Below are 26,556 nucleotides of genomic sequence, written 5' to 3' on the forward strand. Positions count from 1 at the left end.
ATCACAGCATTGCCTAATGTCACTGAACTAATGGGACATCTCTGGTGCAGCACATGGTTAATGGTACCTGTTCTTGGACATGTTGCATGCCTCATTTTTAAGTCTCATTTCTATTAAACCTATTGCTGGGGCTAGGTTCTGCTAGATACTATTTCATCTTTAACTGTGATGAGTAATCACATGCCGACTGCCAAATGCAACATTTTCTTTTCTTCATCCTATATATAACAAGTAAACTGATTATTTCCACATTATTAGAATTATGGAAATTATTTACAGAACATGGACTCAAACTAAGTCTTTCATTTCAATATGCATTGAAGCCTTTCTCTTTCTTTAACAGCTCTAAAATGTTATTAAATTGCAGTAAACCTCACCATTTGCTTAGTGCATGACTTAGTTCATATAGAATAATTTGGTTGAATATAAAACATCAGTTTGGCTAAATCTTTGTCATAAATGAGTAAAAAATTTTTAAGACTTCTTGTGTGTATCAGATATACATTATGCAGCTAATGAGAGCAAAATCAGATCTATAATTTTCAAAGCAACCCTAGTGTACAGCACTTATCTGAATACATGATTTTGTTATCATTTGACTACATTTAAACTTTGAATATATTGTAGTTTACAGAAAACTTCTCATTCCAGGGGCCTGTGATTGAAAATATATCAAGGAGATGTGGTGGGTTCTTGAGGAAGTTAAGCTTAAGAGGATGTCAGTCAATAGCTGACAAGTCTATGGAAACATTTGCTGAACAGTGCAGAAATGTCGAAGATCTCAATCTGAATAAATGCACAAAGATTACAGACAGGTATTGTTTTCTGTTTGTTACTTCTATAAATAATTCTAATGTAATAACAGTTTAAGTCCTTGGAACAATAGTGTTTTCATTCACAGAAATTTTAATTCCCTTTTTCTATTTGTTCTCTGTGTATCTCTGTCCTCTTCCCTGTACCATTATCAGTGTGTGGATACATTTTATGCTTCTTCTTCCTCTTCTTCTTCTTCTTCTTCTTCTTCTTCTTCTTCTGGACTTAAAATAGGAACTGTTGTTTTCAAATAATACTTAATTGGATGATGATCACACAAACAGCTTTGTTATAGTGACAGGCAGTGCTGTTTCATCATCCCATACTCATTTTCTTATAAAAAGCCATAGGTATTTCTTTGATTATTCATAATTCTTTGATAGGTATCATTCTTGTGAGCCAAATTTGTTCAGTACTGCTGTTGGTGCAGAATAATTACTTACGGACCATCACTTAGGCTGTATCTATATTTTTAATGCTGGTGTAAATTCAGTAACTTCCTAATTTTATAAGCTTGGAAAAATACACTCATTCATGTGCTGCACAGTCTTAGCAGTATCTGTTTTGTCATAAGCTTAAATATCACTAGCTGTAAATATTTCACTGTAAGAATGGCATGTCACATGGGATACCTGCTAGATAAATGATGTGGGTGTAGTATTAGTTTTTTTTATATATAATTCTCAAAACACACACACACACACACACACACTCACACTCACACACACTCTCTCTCTCTCTCTCTCTCTCTCTCTCTCTCTCTGTGTGTGTGTGTGTGTGTGTGTGTGTGTGTGTGTGTGTGTGTGTGTGTGTGTGTGTGTGTGTGTGTGTCCATCTTGGCAACCACAAGTAATTATTAATTATTCTGTAAGGCATATCTTGCCATGAATGATATTTCAGCTGGAAACCATTTAGCCATTGGCAAGATGGTGATGTCTGGCTGCAATCTCGAAACCTTATGAAATACTTATTACACCAATAAAACTTCAAGAATAAAATCACAAGCAAATATGAAGTGTCATAAACAGTTATCAGTTTTGTTTTTATTTTCATGTAGTTCAGTAGAATGGTTAATAAGTGAGATTTGTATACCTAACGATTTTGGGGTTTAACAAATGATGAGCTTTGAATAGTTTCTCCTCTCCAGAGAATTCGACCTTCTCACAGCACTGAATGTGAGGGCAGAGAAGTAAATGTATTCATGTGAAACTGAGAGCTACAGTGGCAGTGGCATAGTCAGTGGTAAGGACTTCCAAGCTTGATTGGTAGCAGATGCTGATCGAGACAAATGTGTGTTCCTCAATATCCTGCCACTCTTGTGACCCCATGTTGTGCACCATAAGCATTCACACAGTGACCCAGTAGTATGATGAATAGTCCCAGAAGGGCAGCTTTCTAACCCATGTCGCAGACAGTGTGAAAAGTAGACTACTGCAACTGTCCAGGCAGAATACTATTTTCTGCTATGGAAAACTAACTCTCACCGACCAGCCATAACCGGATGAGTCTATGCCAGGACACATGTAGCATGCAGACTGGTTGTGTGGACTTCGACCATTGACATAAAAGTAATTCCTGAAGGACTGAAACTGTGGAGAGTTCTATTCCGCTGAGGCTTAGCTCTGGGCCTGTATCTCACCAGGCTCTAGGGACCTGATGGACTAGTGATTCATGGGTAGTGTTATCAGAGGTCATATTGTTATGTAGAAGTTCCAGGCTTGTGAGTATCTTCATCTGGGTTAAAGCATGTTGTAATAAGTGGACTGAGGCAGTGTATTCATAACACAGTGTACACACAGCTACTTCTATGGCTGCATCTTGTTACATGAAGTTAGGTTAAAATATAAATAAATAAAATTTCATAATTTGTAAAGGTTTGACTGTTTGTACCCAATCTGTGTAGGGACAATAAATGGCAAGATGCTTCCAGGTGAAGATAAGCTACTGGGACTGGAAGCAGAACTGAGTAATATCATTGGGATATCAGAGGTAGAAAAAGACACTAATAAAGTACACATACATGCCCCCCCCCCCTTTTTCCCCTTCACACACACACACACACACACACACACACACACACACACACACACACACACACGGTGTATCAAAAAGGATGACGCAAACTTATACAGCTTGAAATTACATGATAATAGAAGCACAAATGTCCCAGTAAGCACAGGTCCGCAAATGAGCCACTTGCGAAATAACCATGTCTGTATGGTTCAAAGCCACCACTGACGGCATTGTTTGTAATGTCGTCCAGTTTCCCCCTTTGCGTTCGCACTTGAGGCCGCCCTATGTTTGCTGTTTGCACAACAGAACATTTCCAAGAGGTAGAGTTGGAATCACACTATATACGCAGAATGTACATGATGGATACAGCACAGAGTCTCAAAGGGTATCAGTCATGTCTGAGGAGTGCCATGTGTGCTGTGTTGTGTTGTAGTTACAATGGAACCGTACAGTAAGGAAGAGTATGATGATATGCATTTCATGTACAATAAGGCTAATGACAATGCACGGGAGGCTGCAAGCTTGTACCAAGGAACAAATCCTGATCAAAGGCACCCCAAAAGTCGTATATTTACAAGGGTCCATCAGGGCCTGAGAGAACACAGGGGTTTTGCACATTGCAGAGCAGGAAGTAGGCCTGCTTGTATTGTGCCTGAGGTTGGATATATGGTGTTGGAAGCAGTACAGTGCTCTCCAGGAACCTCGATGAGAAGAACTGCCACACAAGTGCCTGTACTATGCCACAGTAGTGTATGGAGAATTTTACATCACAGTTTATGTCCAACAAGTTCAGTGTCTCAATGATGCGGACTTTGTTCCTAGAGTGATGTTTTCTCGGTGGCTGCAACAGCAGGCTGTAGTCAACCCTCGTTTCACATGTAACATTTTATTTATAGATGAGGCAGGATTAACACGTGATGGTGTGTTTAACTATCATAATACACATTTGTGGTGTTAAATAAACCCACATGCTGTTCATGAATCACCACATCAGCAACGTTTCTCACTGAATGTGTGGTTAGGGGTATTGGCAATTAACTCATTGGGCCACACATTCTTGCACCGCAACTTAATGGATGGAGGTACCTTAGCTTTCTGCAGTGTAATCTTCCACGATTGCTTGAGATGTTCCTCTTCAGCAATGTCAGAGTATGTGGTACATGCATGATGGAGCTCCGGCACATTTTGCTGCTGCTGTGAAATGGCATCTATCGCCAGATACGGCCAAAGATGGATAGGTCAAGTTAGACCTGTACCTTGGCCTCTAAATCCTTAAGATTTTTGTGTCTGGGGTCACCGCAAAAGTAACGTGTACAGCACACCCATTAACACAGTTGAAGAACTGGAGCAGAGAGTTGTACATGCTTGTCAAGAATTCTGGAATGATCCAGGGCTTTTTGAAAAGATTCGAAATTAATTGCAGAGACGAGCACAGTACTACATCCAAATGCAAGGAAAACACTTTGAAAACATCCTTTAATAGGTACCCGATATGTGAAATTTGAACTAATTGTGATGTACAATCCAATAGTAAACTCTAAATTTCAAATTAATGCAACCATACAGCCATGATTATCTCGCAAGCAGCTCATTTGCGGACCCATGTTTACTGGGGCATTTGTGCTTCTATTATCGTGTACTTCCAGCTGTGTAAGTTTGTGCCATCCTTTTTGGTACACCCTGTATACATAAAAATCTCTTAATGCAAACCTTCTAAAAGAATTCCCCCAGGCAATGAAAAATCTATTGAAACACATCACTGAATACACATACCTATGTCAGTCTGTATTCACAAAGCTCATGACACGAATAATATTCAACATCTTGTAAGAATTTCAACCTGTTTTGGATGCCTTTTCAGTCTCACTGATCTTCTCTTACAATAATTATTTTGTGTTGTAAACAGTTACCAATTCACAGTACACAAAACTGCTAAGTTTTGTTTTCTTTAGCTTTATTGACTTTTTATTTTTATTTATCATATGGCAATATAACACATGTATTTTATATACATTTATTTTATACATTATATACAGGCATTTTTTATACAAATGTTAATGAGTAATTAATATTATATAAAATAAAATACAATACTGCACAATATAAATAAGACCAATATTTCCTATGGCATGTTCGAGTTTTCATCAAAGCTAGATGTCCAAGAAGTGCATCCAGTTCAATGCAGGAGGAGTCACATCCATAATGTTCTGGAAGGACCTGTTTACTTCAGTAAAGGTCATTCATGTGCAATGTGCTCTACAGTTTGGTCTCCGATTCTGCAGTCACAGACCAGTTTGTTGCATAATGCCCCCCATACAACACGATTGTGTGTTCCACATAGCCTACATACTGCAACTGTGCCATGTCTGTGCACTGGTGGCATTCCACTTTTTCATCAGTCTCCTTTAACCATCAAGCTGTGTTCAGTGACCTCAGCCCATAAGTGATTCCAGGATTTAAGATGGGTTTGTGGAGGGCTATTTAGGATCTTGTGATTGGTAGGTCCTGTGGGTTGTTTTGACAGTGCAGGTTCATCCGTTCCTGTACAATGGCACCCATCATCTTAGTTCTGGTGGTGGAATATTACTGATAATGTGCACCCAGTAAGCGAGTGTGGATTTCAGTGTACCTGTGATGATTTTCGTGCAGTAATTCGAGTGGGCACCAAACTTGCTGATATGGACACTCAACTGCTGTAAAGGGAGGCAATATTCCGCCACTGAATATACCATAGCTGAGGCCACAGTGTGCAAGGTCGATGCATCAGCTCCTTGTGAGGTCCCAACAAACTTCTTTATCATACATTGCTTTGTACTCGTGTGTTCACTTTCTGGCTCATTTTTTCCATGTGCTTCATGTAAGTGATTAGCCCAGTGTAATGACAAGTTATTTAGGGTAGAAATTGTGTCTTGCACAGTTTTGGTAGAATCTGCTGTTGAACTATTCATTAGCTATTTAGTTATTTAAGTTACACTTCTGTCTTAGATGGATTTTGGCAGAGTCTTCACGCTATAATATTGATTCAATGTTTCTAAGTCTCTGTAAAGAACAATGTCTCCTTCTTCCAGTGTTTGGTTTTCAATGGCTGTCCCTAAATAAACTGCATAGTAAAATTTGTTACTGGTTGTATTTGGTGTAAAAAAAAAAAAATGAAGAGTATTGGAGCCAGTACAGATCCTTGAGGAAGTCTATTTTTTTAAAAGGTGAATTATCTGCTTGTTCTGCATTCAGTGCTAACTCTAAGGCACCTGTTGGTTAACAGGTGTTTGAAAAGGGTTGTCAGTTTTTTACTTTGCATGCAGCACTTCAGTTTGAGTGCACGGGATGGCAGAGAATCTACATACAATGCAGCCAAACTAGATCTCAGATCTCTTAAGGCCATAAAAGCAACAGCAAAAAGATGCGGGTAATAGCTCTTCTCAGAGCCCACTGCATTGGGCAAGGTGTCCATACTTTGGAAATTAATGTAGAAGAATTGACAAGTGGCAAATTGGCTGATGACCATGGCACCAGTACTACAGCACCACAGGAATATCATTTGGATGAAAACATCTCAGTGGCTAGATGCAAGATTAAAGGATATAAAGTGAGATTAATGCCACTCTCATTTATCCATGGATCCACAATATATGTAAAAACAGCATCTTAGATTATACTGAGATAACCTGCCAGAAAATTTGCTTCACATTTGTTTATCTGGAGTGACTTTGGTAGGTGTAACAACATGCATCAGCAACTCACTTAATCTGTGAGTGGTCTAACAACAATTTACAAGTGGCAACACAGATAATTAACACAGTAATTCCATTCTTTCAATGCTGGATGACTGAATCATACTGACTGATGTGGAACTGTCAAAGTAGTTTATGTATTGACTTCTGAGTGAGAACTGACCAACACATGGTAACTATACAAACTAACTGCTCAACCATGGCTGTCTATAGTATTGTGTGCGACACCTGTACAAAGATGTGTGTAGTATGGGAATTACAAAATGCTAAAATACTCTCTAATCACATCTTAAATAATAATATAAAAAACTGAAAAAGTAGGTAATATGTATACATATTAGACAATGAAATAATTTGGCTTAGTTATTAATTGTCTAATCAGAAATGGCAGTTACTACGTTGTGAGGAGGAAGTTTTAATGTACACTGGGGATTACAAAACCTGTCAAGAATTTTCTGGAAAGTTAAATTTCCTAACTGGAATATCTTTTCAACTAACATGTTATTTTTGTAAAAGTGTATATTTTTGTAAATAGGAAAATTGGGGCTACAGAACTATACCATTGAAATTTTGAAAGGGTTACATATTAAGGTTTGAATGTTGTGGAAAACAGTAATTTTGAATAGAAATAACATTTTAAATATCAAGTTTTTGAAAAAGTAAAATGTTCATTCAAAAGAGGAGAATAAGGACTTTCAAGTAAGGTACGTTAATCATAAAGTAAATGGTTGTTAACAGGTACAAATTTTGAAGGACAAATGGTTTTGGTAATAGTACATCAAAGAAAGTATTCCCTCAAAAACTAATTGTACTGTTATCATCAGTGGTCTGAAAACTATTAATTGAATAATAAAATTTAAGCAAAATACAGTGTTGGTAAGAAATTAGCAGTTTCAGATATTTGTACTAGATGCAGTAAATGTAGGATAGAAAACAGAAGAGAGAAAAGAGATTTAAAAAGTGAAATTATAGTAAGTGGAGCTATTGCATCTATCTACATTTCAATTTGTTCTTTGCCATGCCCTCAACATCAACATTTGGGGCTAAACTTGGGTTGAGCTTCCGTTTTCCAGTACTCTCAAACACATTTTTTACACCGGCCAAAATGATTCACTGTGCTTCTTATTCAAAACACTGCTCCTACGGTGTTCTCAGGAGGTTGCCAGAGAGAAATGTAAATGTACAATGTAAACTTTATCTTGTACTTCTTGTTTACATACTCTCTCTTTAGCCTTTCTTACAACTAAAGCATCATCTGGCAAGGCATCTAAAGTCTGTGTACAGCCTGAAAATTATTACAGACAAACACTGCAGCTTTCAAGCAAATACCCCATCTAGTGATGTGGCCAAGTGACAAAGGAAGTCCTGTAATTTGTATATTCTATTGTATTCTGGCGAGACCTTTCTTTCCTTCAATGTTTACTTAATGCAAGATACAAATTAGTTCAAGTATGACTACATCTCTTGTAATGTGTCACAAAATGTGTGAATGGTGTACATGACGCAGTTCATGTGTTGTAACTTGGAGAACATAGACTTGAGATAAAAAATTGAAAACAACACGAAACTTCACATAACGGTGATATTGTCCATTTTGTTAAGAAAGACTATCAGATGTTTCATTTAGAATAAAATGCACTGGGTAATTAGCTGTTACTTATCTTATATTTTCTGTCTGCTTGTGTCTGTGTATGTGCGGATGGATATGTGTGTGTGTGTGTGCGCGAGTGTACACCTGTCCTTTTTTTTTTTCCCCCCTAAGGGAAGTCTTTCCGCTCCCGGGATTGGAATGACTCCTTACCCTCTCCCTTAAAACCCACATCCTTTCATTTTTCCCTCTCCTTCCCTCTTTCCTGACGAAGCAACTGCCAGTTGCGAAAGCTCGTAATTCTGTGTGTGTGTTTGTGTGTTTTGTTCATGTGCCTGTCTGCCGGCGCTTTCCCGCTTGGTAAGTCTTGGAATCTTTGTTTTTAATATATTTTTTCCATGTGGAAGTTTCTTTCTGTTTTATATATATATATATATACTGAAAAAATTGCAGGAGCTACTCTCACCTCTGTGTGTGTATCGTACTGGACTTCAGATAGCTTCTGCTCATGAAATTGTCCTTATCCGGGCATTGTGCAAAGAATCAGTGCAGCATCAATTGTTAGAACTGCATTCTTAAGTAGTCTACCTTGAGAGATATTTTCAAAATTTGCATGTGTAAATAATAGAGATGGGCAGATATTTTGTTAATAATTTCACATTTTTTATTAGTGTATCATCTTTTTGCTCTTTCATACTCCAGTTTTTTTCTGTTATTCAGATGATGTGTCACTAGTGTCTGTCATCACCAAATTATGTTTCTTTCATCACTATACACTAAGTGTAAAAATCTGCATAGATTATTATGGCACCTTTTCTAGTTCTGTTGGATCAATAGCTGATGCATAAACATTTACTTTTACAACAGAAATAACTTACTAAAAAGATGAGAACATCCCCAAATATAATTCCCTCTATTAACAGAACAGAACTATTTTCTGTTCACTAATGAATTAAACAAACAGGGTTAAGGCTGTAATTCTTCAGGCTTTCCCGGCAATCTGTTGAAATTTTGAATATACGGGACTCTGCTAAATGTTCACATCATTCTCGCACGATATTTCGATGGCGTAACTCGCTGGATTCTTCAGTTTATAAACGAGAATGGCCCTTGGGCAGATCAAGTCCAGTATTTATGCCTGTAAGGTGCTGGGCACTCCCTAGTCGGTCCGCACCACATCGGGTGTTCCCTCCGTGGTCCGCACCCACCAGACGAGGCTCCCTAGGTTCTCTCTGGTCACTGGTGTTCCCATTGCCGTTCGCACCCAGCTCGGCCTTTCTATGGGGTTGTGATCATCATCTAGAGTGTCTGGTGCCCTGTAGCCTGGCTGTTTCCTTGGCTTCCACTTCTGTTTCTTGCTGGGCTGGACTCTTTTTATGACACTGTCCCAGTATCTAGGTATGTGTGTGACAATCTTGTAGTTCGAGTGACCGAGCTCTAGACTGTGTTCTGCTATGGCTGATTTGGTTGCCTGTCCGAGTCTGGTGTGCCTCTGGTGTTCTTTTCACCTGATGTCCACAGTGCTGGTGGTCTGGGTGATGTATGACATTCCACACTCGCATGGTATCTTGTAAATGACTTGCTTCCTTAACCCAGGTCAACCTTTACATTCCCCAACATTTTTCCAATCTTAGTGGATGGGCAAAATACGCTCTTGATGTCATGTTTAATGAGAATTCTGCCGATCTTAGCACAGATTGGTCCAGCACATGGCAAGTATGCCACCCTCTTCAGCTATTCTGGTTCTTCTACTGGATCCTGTGGTTGACTAGCAGGTCGAAGTGCCTTCTGGATGTCTCTAGATGAGAATCCGTTGTTGCTGAACACCAACTGTAAGTGTTCTGTTTCCATCGCCAAACTGTCTGCGTCTGGCAGAGTATGTGCTCGGTGGACTAGAGTTTTGAGCACTCTGTTTTTCTGTGCCTGATGGTGGCAGCTGTTGGCTTGCAGGTACATGTCAGTGTGTGTCAGTTTGCGGTACACACTGTGCTCAAATGTGCCATCAGGCTTCCTCTTGACTAATACATCCAGGAGTGGGAGTGGTCCATCCTTTTCCAGTTTCATTGCGAATTTTATATTTGGGTGGCATGAATTTAGATGTTCCAGAAAATCATCTAGTTTCTCCCTGTCATGAGGCCAAATGACATTGGTATCATCCACATATCTAAAAAAAGCACTTGGGTTGATATGTGGCTGATGTAAGTGCCTCCTCTTCAAATCTTTCCATGAACAAGTTGGCAACCACTGGTGATCAAGGGTTGCCCATTGCCACCTCTTCCATTTGCTCATAAAATTGACCCCACATTGACAGACCTCGAATGATGACCATGGCCAAGAGGATGGCTGCACCGGGCGCGCACGGCAGTCGGAACACCAGCGATTAGAGGGGACCATGGGAGCCAGGCCTGGCAGGTGTGGACCACGAACAAAACACTCCACGTGGCACAGACCAGTTACAAAGCGGCCAACAAGAAACAGAAGTGGAGAACAATGAAACAACCAGGATACGAAGCACCAGACACTACAGATGGTGACCGCAACCCCAGAGAGCAACCGAGTCGGGAGCAGATGGCAATGGGAACACCAGTGATCAGAGAGGACCATGGGAGCCACGTCTGGTGGGTACGGACTGCAGAGGGAACACTCGATGCGGTGCGGACGGAGTAGGGAGCACCCATCACCGTAGAGGCATAAATACTGGACTCAATCCACCCAAGCACCATTCTCGGGTAGAACCTGAAGAAGACAGTGAGTTACGCCATTGAAATATCATGCGAGAATGACGCGAACGTCCAGCAGAAGTCCCCTTTTTTCAAAAAGGTTTAAGGTTTTTGAGAATGAAGAAACTGTAGGCTTAAATGTGAGAAATGGTGTCTTAACAGGTATTATACTGGGAACAGCTGAAAATGTTGCAGGAGCAAAACAAAATGTTTATGAGAAGATGTCAGAAATAGTAATGAGATGGTTATAAGGGAGATTAGTGAGAACAAACAGACTAGAACAAGCGGGGAAAACAATTTCACACATGGAATAAGAAAAACTCTCCGGGATGGTGAGATAATAGTACAAATTGTTAAAATAGTAGAAGAGCTAGTGACAGAAAAACATTAACACTTATTCCCACAAGGGAAATGCTTCATTACCTGGAATACTCAGAATCGTACGAAGACGTGTTTACAATAAAATTTGTTCATTGCAAAAACAGTGGACTTGAGCCATTTGCATGCAAAACTGCATGTCTTACCATGAGAGACATCTAAATGATTGTCTTTTCAAGGTCTGAGTGAGGAACTTGGGCAATGTGAGAAACAATGTTGTAAACAGGAAGAAAAAACACATTGAAGACAACAAAATATTGTCAAATCTCATGATGTGTACTTCTTTAGGTAATATAAGCTCTACATCAGAAGCATACTTAATTTTGTAAGACTATGATGTGAAACATCACGAGTAAAGTTGCACAATAGTCATTTCATCATGAGACCTTACTGTGTCCTATACAATCAATTTTCTGCACCAAAGTGTGAAACTATGTTACGGCATGCTTGGCCAAAACCGGTTATGACAAAAAAATCGCAAAATGTAATTATTGTGACATTTGATATTGGATTATCTGAGTGCACAAGTCATACTGAATGTGAAAAAGTGGCTTTAGTCAGATGTACACCTTGTTCTGTACCACTTTGCTTTGACCAGTTCGCTGAAATCCTACGCCTGCACTTTGAAGACTGGATAGCTGTGCAATACTATTCAATCAGTATAAAAAGTTTGTTGTTCAGATAGTATAGTTTTTAAGCAGGGGGAAATATAGCAATAAATAGATGTGTTTTTGGTCCTGTTGTATCAATATTTTGTTTAACTGAACAAACACTGTTTTTGCCTTGTTTTACAGATTTTGTTGTTGCTGCTGCACAACCTAGGTTTTGGGTTATAAGCCCCTTTTCAAGTACATTACTTATTCCCAAGGATGATAATGCACAAATAAACATGATGATAAGCCAAAGATAGTCATCTCAACTTCTTAATGTATCGATCCATGTCTTAATGTAAAATTATTTAAGTCACCATTTTTTAATACATTACATATGGAATTACACAATTCAGCAATACACTAACATGACTAAACATACTTGGGAATAAAGTTATGCATCAGATAAGTACTTTTTATCTACTGATGGATTGAGGCCCGAAGTTTTAGTGATATAATCTAAAACAGGTTAATAATTGAGTTGGGTTTGCTCATTTAATAATAGGTGTGGAGATGACCACATCTGTTTTTTAATTTCTAAAATTTCTAACTGGTTGAATTTAGTCCCCTTTTCCTCTCTGTGTGAGACTCGTATTACAAGACTGAAGCAGTGTTTGTTTAGTTAATTTAAAATGTTTCACCAGCAACCCGCAGTTGATTCAATTAAAATATTTTATTTTGTTTATTTGGCAATACTAAGTTCCTCTCTTAGACTTTGAATAGGTGAGCATTCAATTGTCTCTCATAGTATAACACACAGTTTTGCATTTGACTGGGTCATACCTCTGTTTTTGGGATGAGCAATAAATATTTTAAACACATTTTTGTCCAATTCTGGGTGTTTGAGACCAAACACTTCCCTGTACAAAAATCCTTGCAAATGGTCTAAAAAAACTTAAGGCTTTAACCAAGTAAAAGAACAAACTGGCTTCACAAATTGGTATAGCAAATGTTTGTCAGTGATTTTGTAAAAAAGAGCAAAAAATACTAGTTATCACTCTTTATGGGGCTTATAGACTGTTAGAAAGTCCTTTTTTCTCTTGTCACAATAGTATCTGTGCTGACAAAACTACAGAACAAAGGGATAGCACCAATCTAAATCTGCATGTTGAAGAACTTAGGAATGAAGGAAACCACTCATTGAATGCCAGTATTGCAGTTCAGCAGGTGGACTGTAGTGAGGGGTAGAGTCAGGTGGGGTGGGCAGAGGGTTTCAGAGGAGTTACTGGTGGCTTGGAGGGATGCCGCAGATGTGCAGGCTAGGAATGCGGTAGAGATAGGAAGTGGCAATATGTGCCTTGGCTATGCATGTGACACTTGGTCGTTGTGAACCAGAGTGTTCATGTGACACACAATATTGTTGATGTTGAGGCATGGATTAGGAGGGGGGTGACAGGATAGAGAAAAGGCAACTGTTGGATAGAGAGTGCAGATGTAATGGATTAGTAGAGATTGAGGCCAGGAGAATTATGGGAGTGAGAGGTTTGTTGCAAAGATAACTTATATTTATGTAGTTCAGAAAAGTTGGTGCTGGAGGGGAGGCTTGAGATAGCACGAGTTGTGAAGCAACCCATGAATTCAGACATATTGTGCTCAACAACATGTTTTTCCACGGGATGATCAACTTGGTCCTTGGCCACAGCTTTTTGGTGGCCATTCCTTCTGGTGGACAGCTGGTTGGTCGTCATGGGCACTCTGCAGAAATGGCAGCAGAGATGGTATATATGACATGGCCACTTTCACAGGTGCCCCTACCTCTGACTAGATAGGGTAAGCCTGTGACATGACTACTATAGCATGGGCCAGGGAAGTGAATCGGGCAGGATTGCACCTATGTCTTCCACAGTGATATCACCCCACTGACGAGGAGTTGGTAATGAGAGTGGTATAGGGATGGACCCTGATGTTATGTAGGTTAGGTGGGAAGCGGAATACCACTTCAGAAGGGATGGGAAGTATTATGGGTAGGCTGTCCCCTCATTTCCAGGGTGGTGATAGATAGTCGAAGATCTGGTGAAGTTCTTCAGGGTGGTGGCTAGATTATGGTGTGTGAGGATATGGTGTGGGAAATCTGTTTGCAGGCTAGGTTTTGGGGGGTAGTACCAATTTGTGGAGGCCTATGCAAGACAGGCAGTGTACTGGGCTAGGGAATTCTTGTCACTGCAAATACACCTTCCATAGGTGCCCAGGCTAAATAAGAGAAGTTTTTTGGTATGGAGGGGGTGACAGCTGTCAAAATGCATGTATTGTTGGTGGTTAGTGGGCTTGATATGGACAGAAGAATGGATGCAGCCATCAGAGTGGTGAAGGTCTACATCCAGGAAGGTGGCCCGTTGGGCTGAGGAAGACCAGATTAAGTGGTGAGAAGAGAAGGTGTTGAGTTTATGGATGAACGAGGATATGATGCCTTGGCCCTGGGTCCATATCATGGAGACACTATCAGTGAACATGAACCAGACAAGTGGTATGAGGTTTTGGGAGGCTGGAAGGTTTCCTGTATGACCAATGAGCATGACATTTCATTCTTAAGAAAATAATGTATGTGTTTGCTGAAAACCAATTATTATTGGTGCTCAGAACACGTTCTAATTTCATTATTCTATTTGCCATTTGATGAAGTTGGATTGTCACAATCATGAGTTTACCTGAAAACAGCCAAGATAAATAATCTGCAGGCAATATTCATGTTCCCAGAGAAGGAATAATTAAAAATTATTTGAAGTAATAGAAGAGTAATGAGTGTTTACTTGAAATTTTTGTATTTAGAGTTACCTAAGGTGGAAAACTATGTCAATAATATAAGTTAAAATCAATGCTTGCATGCATGAATGTAAATTTAAGTTTTTGGTAAAGTTGCAGAATGAGACACAGTGCCCAGGAGTTCAGTAGCAGTATATTGTATGTAACTTTAGCATTAACTGATTCAGCAGTAGAAAATTGCATCTTCACTACCTTTTTTTATATGAATAAAACTTGAAATTTTGTATCAATTATTCATTATATATAAACTGAGATGATGACAGTGATAACCGCATCCTTTCAAGTACTAGGACTAATCAGATTTCTTCTTGTTTGTCTGCAGCACTTGCTTTTCTTTGAGTAGAAACTGTGGAAAGCTCCAGCGCCTCGATTTGAGTTCCTGTGCAAATATTACAGATGAATCACTCAAAAGCCTTGCTGAAGGTTGTCGCAACCTTACTCACATAAATATATCATGGTGTGAGCAGATTTCAGAAAATGGTATGTGTGTTGAATACAAGGAAAATAATTTTGAAGATTGTTACACTATATGCATTGATCATTTCTCACCATGAGCTTTAACTAATACTAAGCATGGTGAATTACTGTAATATTGCACACGTTTTGTTACTTTGTGTGATGGACTACATAACAATGGCAATCAAATCTTTCTTACTGCTATTACTTTCCTGTGAGCCTCCATCCATCTCCATTCTACAGATTATTAGAACTTTTTCTCTGCTGTCTGTACATGCCTTAAATGTAATTAATTATTCAATGAATGAGTTGCACTTGTAACTTGATTTTATTGACTGAAATTTACACATGCTTACATCCACATTTTATTTCATACTTTAAGTTAATAATGTAACTGTTTTGTCTTTTAAGTTTTGAATTAGGGTTCATGGTAAATTCCAGGATCATAATCTTATTGTTTTTTTCAGGGTAGGTTCATTGGCAAAATTATTTTTGAATTAAGTTGTTCGCACTTGATTAGTTTTTTTAATGGATAAGAGAAGCAAAGAAAAATAAAATTTGAGCATTATAAATGTTTAATACATGAAATCTGGTATCAATGAATGAGACAGACTCTTTATCTATTTATTTTTCCTTCTCTGAAAATCCATTCATATTAGTTGTCAGAGAGGTGCAATGTGAGTAGTAGTGATAAACTTTATCATGTTTTCAATGGCCATTTTAACTTGTATTGCATGTCAGTAGTGGTTTTCTGATTCATATAAAATAGATGTTGAAGGAAAAAAGTTCTCAGAAAGGTAATGCATGGATAAAGTGATGTTCTTAATGTACACATATGTTTATCAGGTGTGGAAGCTCTGGCACGTGGATGCCCGCACCTTCGTAGCTTTGTGTCAAAGGGCTGCCTTCTCATGACAGACAAAGCAGTTGCATGCCTCGCCAGTCATTGTCGTAATCTTGAGGTCATCAACCTTTTTGGTTGCACGGTATGTTTATTGCAGGTGTTAACTGGATTTAACCATGTTATTATTTTCATCTAGTAAAGTTAATCCTTATTCTTTCGTAATTAATGTACATTTTTAAACTGTAGTAGGAAACAGTTTTTTTTTTAAAAAGAATTATGTAGAACTGAAAGCATTTCCTGATCACAGCTGAAGGTGATTGTGACTAGAGATAATTTTGTTTCTGTCTCTTGCAAGAGATTTAAACTGTATCTAGAATTTCGAAAAGAACCCAGAAATACACAAGCAGCTATACGCAAAGAGCTTATAACATTCTTCAGTATTCAAGCAGTCACATCAGATGGTCTTCCTGTTCAAGACAATGCTTTATAAAATTTTTACTTTGTTTGTCATTGGTATCAATTGTTTTCTATCCAGAAGTGTAGCTAAACTGTACAGAGCACTACATATGGAAGTAAAACCATGAAGTAAAAAGAAAACTTACTCATATTTTTTTCATTTCCCATTCCCTTCTGAATAGTATGAGGAGCAGGGACTTGGCAATTCACAAACAATGAATGTAGTCAGAGTTAGGTGTTGTTGACTTGACTTGACACTCCTCTCACAGTTACTGTAACCATCTACAAAGGATATCTGGAAACTAAGGTTACCAGGGAATTGAAGTTTTTACTGTTGGCACCACTCTTGTGTCTGGTTACACACACTAAAATGAATGAGTGGTAACACTCTACACACTAAATGCTACTTGAATGCCAAGGGCCCGAGTGGCAGTGTGACTTGTGGGGAAATCTTGTCAGTGTATTGAGGGGAGGTTATGTCACAGCAACATGTGATAAAATGGGTATGGAATTTCACTTTCGGAAGACCGGAAATTCGTGATGATGCGAGAAGTGGACACCCATTCATAGTGACTGATGAACTAGTGCAAAAACTTGAAGAGCATATTCATTCTGATTGATGTGTGACCAGTGATGATCTGCACAAACGGTGTTTTGAAGTTTCTCAAAAAGTTGTTCATGAAATCATAGGAGATCACAAGTTGTGTGCACAATGGGTTTCAAAGATGCTTACTGCAGAAGAGTGGAGGGACACTGGCCCACACCCACCTTATAACAGAGTGAGCATGTGCAAACATTTAACTGTCCACTGCACTCAGTAGTGCTGAAAATGGTGAAATAGAGGCTACAAAAGAAGAGCAATGGAGTGTAGTGCATTTTGTGTTAGCTGAAGGAGTGCCAGGAACAGAAATTAATCAAAGGAGGACACAATTGTATGAACAAAACAGCATACTTGTTGCAAGGGTCAAGGTGTGGACAAGTGACTCAAGGAATGGCGGATGTCATTGGCTGATGATGCATGGTCCTGAACATCTCACTGTATAAATGATACCATTTTCCAGCAGATGGATGTCCTTATCATTGAAGACCAGTGAGTTAGTGTCAGCCATTGCCACAGAGGTAGGATTGTTGAGTGAATTGCAACAGATATTCAGTGTTCTCTGTACACTTGTCATTCTTTGATGAATTGCTGTTCCCTGCACTCCTTCTGCTGTAAGCAAACACACTACATACCTTTGCTCTCCATTTTCCATTTCAGTGCTACTCCGTGTAGTAGACTGTTGACACGTGCACGTCCTCAGTCTCTTTTCATCTGAGTGTGTGCCCATGTTCCTTTATTAGCCAGTTAGGGGCACAGCACTATTATAGATCCACCTTCTTCTGTTGGCAATACCATTACAATCCCTTCAGAAGTTTTCATTTAACAGCCTCTTGCTTATTTCTTTTTGAATGTTGCTAATAGAGTGGAGCTCGCTACAGCTTTCGAACATGTTCAAGGTTACAAGTACCATTTCATTAGTTCATGAGGGTCATTGGATGTCAACTTTTTTATTAAAGCTTGTTCTGGTTACAAGGAACCTCTGCATCAAAACTTTGTTCCATCAAAACAGACAGTGTACAGTATTGGTGTACAGATCATCAGTACTTGTTACATGCATTTTATTGCAAATATGTCTGGAATGTGCTTGATTTAAGAGTGTCAACTGTAGAGTGACTAAGTGCCTGGCCAAGTATTTATGGACTTTTGAAAACCCCAGTCTGAAATACCACATATGGTGTGTCTGACAAGTTCTCCCTCCACCAAATGTTAGTTGTTTCAAATTGTAGAAATTTTAAGAACTACTTAAAAATTATATTCCAGAGTTTTGTAGAGCTGTTGTATGATAAAAGATTATTATTTTGGGGTTCTGTTATTTACAAACTACAGAAACCTTAGTGATTAAAATGAGGTATTTGAATGACAGATCAAGAATTTGTTTCCAGTTTCTACTGGCATAGAGCTAATATTAGTTCATGGGTATATAGCTGGATATTTGTGTCCACCAGCACAGTGTTTTGGCATCATGTTGTGTGCTGATGAACTGACTGCTGATGAGCAGCCACAGAGCTTTTATCATCCTGAGTAACTCTTTTTGCTTTTTAATTAAAAGGTACAAAGACGTTCCCAGAAACAGTGACAGATTCCTTGAGCAGCTGGAGCTCCAGTGGTTACTTGTTGTGGCACTGTTGGATGTGCAAATGAACACAAATATGTATGTAAAGACCTGTAACCATCCATTAGCAATTAGTTAATAGGCTCACCTAATGAGGTCAGCTGCTGAAATAATGTGTACATTGGATACCTAGATCTGGTCATACATCTGGAACTAATTTCTCAGATCTTGTACATCCAAGAGTGGGAGACAAATAACTACCTCTATTTGATAACTGCAACTGCAGTTTCCTTAGTTCTAGATAGCTCCTTATCACTTCATGGAATGGGACAGCATTCTTTTCATTGAATTAACACTGGCAAATGGTTGCACGCTTCATCCTCCAGTCTAATTTAACACTCTTTTTTGGTAAATTTATAGTTAGCAATAACTTACAGAAACTTGCCTTAAGGTTTTGACTAGATATGGGGAATACTTTCATTTCAGTCTTCTTCCTTTCAGAATTTGAAGCATTTGTTTATAGTACATCAGGGGGCACAATGTCTTCCAAACAACATAATTTGCTAAAGTGCATTACTTTAAAGTATTTTGTGAATACATGATTTGCTCTTAACTTGCTATTTCAGTTAACAGGAACCTCTTACTTTTCACATTCTCCTTTCATTGCTCTTCTCTCTCTCTCTCTCTCTCTCTCTCTCTCTCTCTCTCTCTCTCTCTCTCTCTCTCTCTCTCTCCCCTCCTTCCCTCTCTCCCTCCCTCTCTCCCTCCCTGTCATCTGGTGTTATCTGTACTTTATTATGCTTTGCTATTTAATTAGTCATACAGTTTCTGCCTACCTTTGGATTGACACATCTTTCAATTTATGATTTTAAAATGAATTTCTCTGTACATATGCAATACAGATTTCACCTGTGCCATACAGAATAATATTGTAGTGCCATGAAACAGAAAGTAACTTGCAGGGAAAACTGTTCAGGCATTTGCCATTTACCTAATGCTAAAAGAACGTGGATTACTCAGCCAGGACTCGAATACAATGTTACAAGCACTGCATACGAAAGACAAATGTTGTTATAGATACATTATAATATTTTGCCATTGTTCTTCAAATTTAAGGAAGCAACGTAAACATGTCATTCATGACCAAATTACCTCCACGTTTTGTGTTTGAATCTTTTTATTTACTTTTCACAAGGAATGAATATAATTACCTGCATGTTAATATACATTCCAATAAGAGTAAGCTTTAACCCATGTGCTGTTGTTTTTGTATTCTTTGGAAAGTTACTACTCTGTTAGCAATAAAAGAAGTGTTTTGTGATTTAAAATCAGTGATGCAAATGATTAAATGTGTCGTGTAGCTTTTGAACAAGGATTAGTCTATAAGAAAAAATTGTGATCTACTCCTTTAGTAGAATATTCAAAAATTTGAAAAGATAAAGATTATTTTGATACATCTGTTGCAGAATTTTTGCAAAACCTTTATGGTGTGATTCTTGAAGTTTTCTCAGCATACTGAATATTCTATGAGGTTTTAGGATTGCAGCCAGATCATGTTGACTTCTTGCCACAATATTTCGTCTGGCAGCTGTTCAGCCAGCTTCAGGTGAGTGTCTATCACTGGAGACTGCTAGTTCACAGTGTTGGCTCTATAGCAAAAATTGTCATGGAATCACATGCGCATTGGCGACCCTAACAGGAGTGTGCTTTATTGGCAAAACTTACATAGATCAGACGAATGAATTTCAATGAAAGGTGCATTGAACATCAGTACCACACTTGCCTTTCACAGCAGTGTGTCAACCGTAGCTGAGCACTGTATTACCAAAGGACACACTATTGATTATTCTACCACAAAAATCTTGGCACTGGTGAGATCCTTTTAGGATCCTGTAATTAAAGAGTCTGTGGAAATACTTCCAGCACAAAATCTTATGAAGTGTGTTGGTGGCTTCCAACTGAGCAAGGCATGGGACCCAGTGATCTCTTTAACTTCTTCTGAGAGAAAACATTTTATTCCTAATGACACGTCTGACTACATCTGACATTTGTTCTTATTGATGCGAGCATGCATTCCGACAGAGGAGAGACATGTAGTTTGATCTTTATGCATGCGCCTGCGCACCACAAGTGGAACATTATTTGCAGGGGGGTGTGGATTTTAATAGAGGACACTCCTGTATGGCCGCCAATGCACCTGCATTTTCCCACCAATTTTTGCTATAAAGCCAATGCCATGAACTTGCAGTCTCCAGTGGCAGACACTCAGCTGAAGATGGCTGGACAGGTACCAGCTGAAGTATTGTGAAAAGAAGTCAACATGATCCAGCTGAAATCCCAAAACGTAATAGAATAATATTTAAGGTCATAGTTCATACTAAATTAAATAAAAACATAATGCAAACATGTTATTTTTCTGACTTGTTAATTCAAGGTTATTTGAAGCTCCATCCATACATACATACATACATACATACATACATACATTGTTTTTCAGTTTTTAAAGTAGCACGTTCACTGCTTGTTTGATAGGGATGTCACTGTTTGTGAGTCTTGACACACACACACACACACACACACACACACACACACACACACACACACACACACATCTCCACAAGACCCTACAATTCTGCATTACATGCCAAGCCCATATATCTGCAACTCCTCCCTCCCACTTTCCTAGCCAGCAAACCAGCTGCCTCCCTGTAGGTTGCTAGCCACTCACCTCCAGTCCGTCTCCCTGCCTCCCACCTCCTCACCCTCAACCCATACGACCTGATACTACTCCACGACAACCAATACACACCATTTTTGATGACTCTTTTAAAAAAATATTGCACCTGAATTAATACAGTTAGTGTTTGTAAGAGCCCCTCCCTCCCTCTCTCATTCCTTCCAATAGTACAATTGTATCTATTTGTATTTGTTCAGTAAGTTCACTTCTACTTCTTCCTGTTTTAATATTTAATGTAAAATTTAAGTCTACAATTCTGCATGCCAGTGCTTACCTAAGTGAAATTTTGGCACCTAAGAGTTAGTTGCGTATTACATTCTGACTTAACTAAAAAAACTGTCATTTTATGTACCACCTGAAGTCTATATATCAGCAATACAACCTCTGTTCTCCATGGCCTAAATTATCCCACACACTATTTGAGTTAACCTGACACAATAAAAGAAAAGATTTATGATGTGAATTTGATAGCAAGTGTAATAATTCAAAATGTGTTCATTTATTACACTGGAAACAAAGTTCATTGAATTTTTGACATTTTCTTATTACAGAATCTGCAAGATGAAGCAGTAGTGCAGTTAGCAGAAAACTGTCCCAAACTGCACTATGTGTGTTTGTCAGGATGTTCTCATTTAACAGATGCATCTCTTGTTGTCTTGGCAACACAGTGCCCTCAACTCAGTACACTTGAAGTATCCAGCTGTTCACAGTTCACTGATGCTGGATTTCAAGCCTTGGCAAGGGTAAGTTACAGCTTGATAAAGCTTATTTTTAATTTTAGAAAAAAGAAATAAAAACAATAATGAAATGCAGAGAAGAGAGACAGGATTTCAGAAAAATAGTGAGTGATTGATGTTAAATTTTGTAGTGAGTAATCCACAGAACAAAAACTCAACTAGATAAGACAAACAGTCACTATGCTGAGAGACATTTTATAACAGTATAGGAACATATATTGTGATGAAACACTCACATATGCAGAAAAATGATCTTATCAGAGCACAAAAAAGGCAAATACGCTTCTTTTTAAAAGACTCTGACTGCAAAGTGTGGTACCAGCTGCCCTGTTCTACCTTCGTTAGTGCTTTTAAAAATTTTGGCTTGTGTACATAATGCACATATTCAGTCTTTTTTAATATGCAACTCACCTAAGTATAACGTGCTCACACCCACTGCTCCATCGCTGTAAGTCACTCGTACCCCTCTACTCCCCTTTTCCCATTCTCACTCATTCAGCCCAACTCACAGTCATTATCTCTTTATGTCTCACTAACTGTCCCTCTCCCTTGTTTCACAGCCACAGTTTCTTCATTCTATCCTACTATTACTGTCTTCTCTCACTGTGACTGTCATTCATATCAAAAGAACTTCATGGGCCAGTAAAATTTTACGTGAAATTGAAATAATGTAAAACTAATTTTATACCTCGGACCAGATTTTAGGTGCACAAACATTGTGCATGTGCTTCAGTACCACAACATGGGGTCACCAGAACCCTTCTGAAAATAATGGAGACACTGTACAACATATTTCTCCAGGCTGTGTCAGTTTATAAATTACTTTTCTGCTCACACAAGATTTTAGATATGGTGAATTAATGCTAGACAAGAATACCTTTAAGGTGACAAAGATGCCGTTATCAACACCTCACTGTGTTTGATCGAGAGCGTGTAATAGGGCTACAAGAAGCTTGATGTTCTTTCTGTAATATTGCAGAAAGGCTTGGCAGGAATGTAACCACTGTACAAGATTGCTGGCAGCGACGGTCATAAGAATGTACAGTCACTAGAAGACAGGGCTATGGGTGGCCACATGGCACTACCAAGATGGAATACCATCATGTTTGACATATGGCTCTGGTGCATCATACTGGATCTGCAACAGCAATCTGAGCAGTAGTTGGTAGCACAGTGGCACAACAAATTGTTTACGAATCAGTTACTTTAAGGAGAACGTCGAGCCAGACACCCTGTAGAGTACATTCCATTGACCCCAAACCAATGCCATTTGCAATTTCGGAGGTCTCAAAGTGACAGCTCACTGGAGGGTAAGCTGGAGCTCTGTTGTGTTTTCTGATGAAAACTGGTTCTGGCTCCATGATGGCTGTGTGTTGGTTTGCTGGAGGTCAGTTGAGGTCTGCAACCAACCTCTCTGGGCGCTAGACACACTAGACCTACATTTGGAGCTATGGACTGTGTTGCAATTTCATATGACAACAGGAGCACTCTTGTTTAACCCACACACCCAGACTGTAAATTTGTACATTGATCTGGTGATTGGACCTGTTGAGCTGCCATTCATGAACAGCATTCCAGGGAGTGTTTTCCAACAGGATAACTCTCACCCACATGTAATTCAACATGCTCCACAAAGTGTTGAAATGTTTTGCCTTGGCCTACCCAATCACCAGATCTGTCTCCACTGGAGCACGTATGGGACATCATCCACAAACAGCATTAACTGTCTCTATATTGACTGGTCAAGTGCAATAGGCATAGAACTCCATTCCACAAACTGACATCTGGCTCCTGTACAGCCCAATACATGCACGTTTGCATGCTAGCGTTCAACATTCAAGTTACCAATTTCTTGTAACTAGCAAGGTTTCAAACAAAACTAAATTTGCCACTAGTATCAGCATACCGGAAGCTATACCATGAATAATAAGTTTTTGTAAAATACTATGTAAATGGAATTTTGGCTGTTTTGGGTATATGGAACATTTCAGAGGAGTAGAAAAATAGTATGTGGAACTTCATTTGCAATGTTACAATTTCTGTTAACCATCTAAATAATTTCTTTTATCTCATCATATATTCTTTCAATCTCTTCATCCTTGTAAGACCTAGTAGGTTTGTGAACTTGTATTACAGTGCTGGGTGTTGGCTTTGTCTCTGTCATTGCTGTGATACTGCCTTCAGTATGCTGTTCATAGCATCTCATCTGCATTCCTGTTCATACTTCTGCCATACTTAATTCTCATTATATCTCACATTAACCTATCAGTTTTCTTTGGGATTTAACATGCTCCGACCCACAGAATGACAGATTTATTTTTATTCTTAGCTGTCCTTGCAGAGATACCTGAATAGGGGACTATTTTACCTTTGTAATGTTTTTACTATAGATAATTTCAAGATGAATTTAACAAATAGCAGCTTGAACATACATTTTTATAAATGTCGGATGGTGACTACCTCAGTCATTATTGGCACAATAGTTAAAGAATTTCTGCAAAATTATAAAATTTGCAATGATGAAATGGGCTAGATCTCATTAATTCTTTAAATGTATTTTTCTTATCAAATGTTGATAGTGAATATGATACAGGATATTTTATAATAATTATATTTTATTTTCATACACTATTTCAGTATGTTTTAATACTCCTCCATACAGAATATAAAAATGCAATGAAGTAAAAAATTACCAATAAGAGAAATGTTAAAGTAGTGAAGAGACAGATGGGTTTAGCAGTATCTACTTTCAGGAGATGCAGCTCCTAGCACAGCCAATAGAAACAAACATGAGAAAATATTTAAAACAGCTGTACTTCCTAATTGTGGAACTACAAAACCTCTGTCATTTTTAAAGGTATGGGCACTGTATTAATTTATGATTACTTGGAGGAAGCTGAAAGATCTCAAATGTAAGAGTAAAATAATTTAACATACATTAATGTTCATAGTTAGACAGTTTCCAAAAATAACCATTAATCGAAGGAAATGTGAGAATGAAAACTGCCTGCAATTCATCCTGTAAATCTATGTAAAGACCATATAATGGGTCTGGGAGTAAAGCAGAAAGCAATGGAAATAAATTAGTTGTGCACTGATAATTGCCTAAAGATTATATTTATCACAGATGTCATCCTTGTTGATCAAAAGATTAATTACAAACATTAGTAAGTGTTACATGATTGTGGTAATATTTTCTGTAGCCTTAGACATCTATTAAAATTAGGTCAACACTCCTTCCAAATGATTCTGGTACCTATAGTCTCTCTTCACCCAGAAACTGTGATTAATAGGCACACAAGAAATCACTGACCACTTTTGAGGCTAGCATTAATTGAAAAACCTTATTTCAATCTTCAGAACAATCAATCGAGTATTCGAGATGTCCACATTAGGTGCAGCACTGTACAATTGTATTCATAACACCTTAGCAATAGGTCATTAATAATTATATTTTTTTCCCTCTAGAGCTGCCGTATGTTGGAGAAGATGGATTTAGAAGAATGTGTTCTTATTACTGATGCTACGCTTATACATCTAGCAATGGGCTGTCCTCGTTTGGAGAAACTTGTAAGAAAGATCTACACATTCAAAAATATGCAAACATCCACTAGCAATTTTCAGGACAATTGAAATGATTTACAGAAAGATGCCTGCACTCTACACAAGATAGTTTATTGTTTTGAAACTTCCTGGCATGTTAAAGCTGTGTGCCAGACAATTATTCAACCTTGAAACCATGCCTTTCACAGGCATTGCCAGTACCCACTGAGCCAGTCAGTTGTCTCACAACCTGCCTTCACAGCTTAAACTCCACCCTTATCTCTCTATTCTCCTGCATACATTGGGGGATCAGCACTCCTGGAATAAATGATACTGTGGAGAAATAGCTTAGTCACGGCCTAGGAGATCGTTTCCAGGATGGATCTTTCACTCTGAAAACAGCATGCATTCCACTTCAGAGTGAAAGATTTATTCTGAAAACAACTCCCTTGCCTGTGGTTAAGCCATTGCTCTGCGGTATCATTTCTTCCAGGAGTGTTAGTCCTGAATTGTAAGATGGAGAACTTCCATGAAGCTTAGAAAGTAAGAGAGAGATACTGCCAGGAGTAAAGCTGCAAAGGCAGATTGTGTGTCATACATGAATGTTTCTGCTGGCATGAGCACTGCCCATGAAAGGCTTGATGCTGGGTTTGTGTCTTTGTCCTGCAAATAGCTTTAAGCTGCTAGTAAAATTATTTGTTACAAACTGTTCATATGGAATTTAGTGATGTTTAATAGCTTTTTTACTTAGATGCTTTTTAATATACAATAGTTTATTTTACTGAATTAATTGATGTATGCAGTTTGTACTCTTGTACTTCTTGATGTGTAGTTAACAACTAAAAATATGTAGAGGTTTTACTTATTGTAACTAAACCAAACTCCTTTAAGGGAGGGCGGTAGTGTATGTAGAACACCATTTTATGCTTTTGTTCCTATGTACATGACTGTCTACATCTACATTCATACTCTGCAAA

General features: G+C 38.4%; 1 protein-coding gene across 7 annotated transcripts in view; it reads left to right on the plus strand.

The window, feature by feature from the left end:
- LOC126297429 (F-box/LRR-repeat protein 2) overlaps window positions 1-26,556 on the plus strand; it is a 274,474-nt gene that overhangs the window by 234,265 nt on the left and 13,653 nt on the right. For all 7 annotated transcript variants that reach the window (XM_049988252.1, XM_049988248.1, XM_049988250.1 and 4 more), the window contains 5 exons: window positions 652-815; window positions 14,976-15,133; window positions 15,956-16,095; window positions 21,851-22,042; window positions 25,505-25,606. In XM_049988252.1, coding sequence (XP_049844209.1) covers window positions 652-815; window positions 14,976-15,133; window positions 15,956-16,095; window positions 21,851-22,042; window positions 25,505-25,606 — 756 coding nt within the window. The remainder of the gene's footprint in view (window positions 1-651; window positions 816-14,975; window positions 15,134-15,955; window positions 16,096-21,850; window positions 22,043-25,504; window positions 25,607-26,556) is intronic.

Source organism: Schistocerca gregaria, chromosome X (assembly GCF_023897955.1).
Source record: "Schistocerca gregaria isolate iqSchGreg1 chromosome X, iqSchGreg1.2, whole genome shotgun sequence".
In the NCBI taxonomy this organism is placed as follows: Eukaryota; Metazoa; Arthropoda; class Insecta; order Orthoptera; family Acrididae; genus Schistocerca; species Schistocerca gregaria.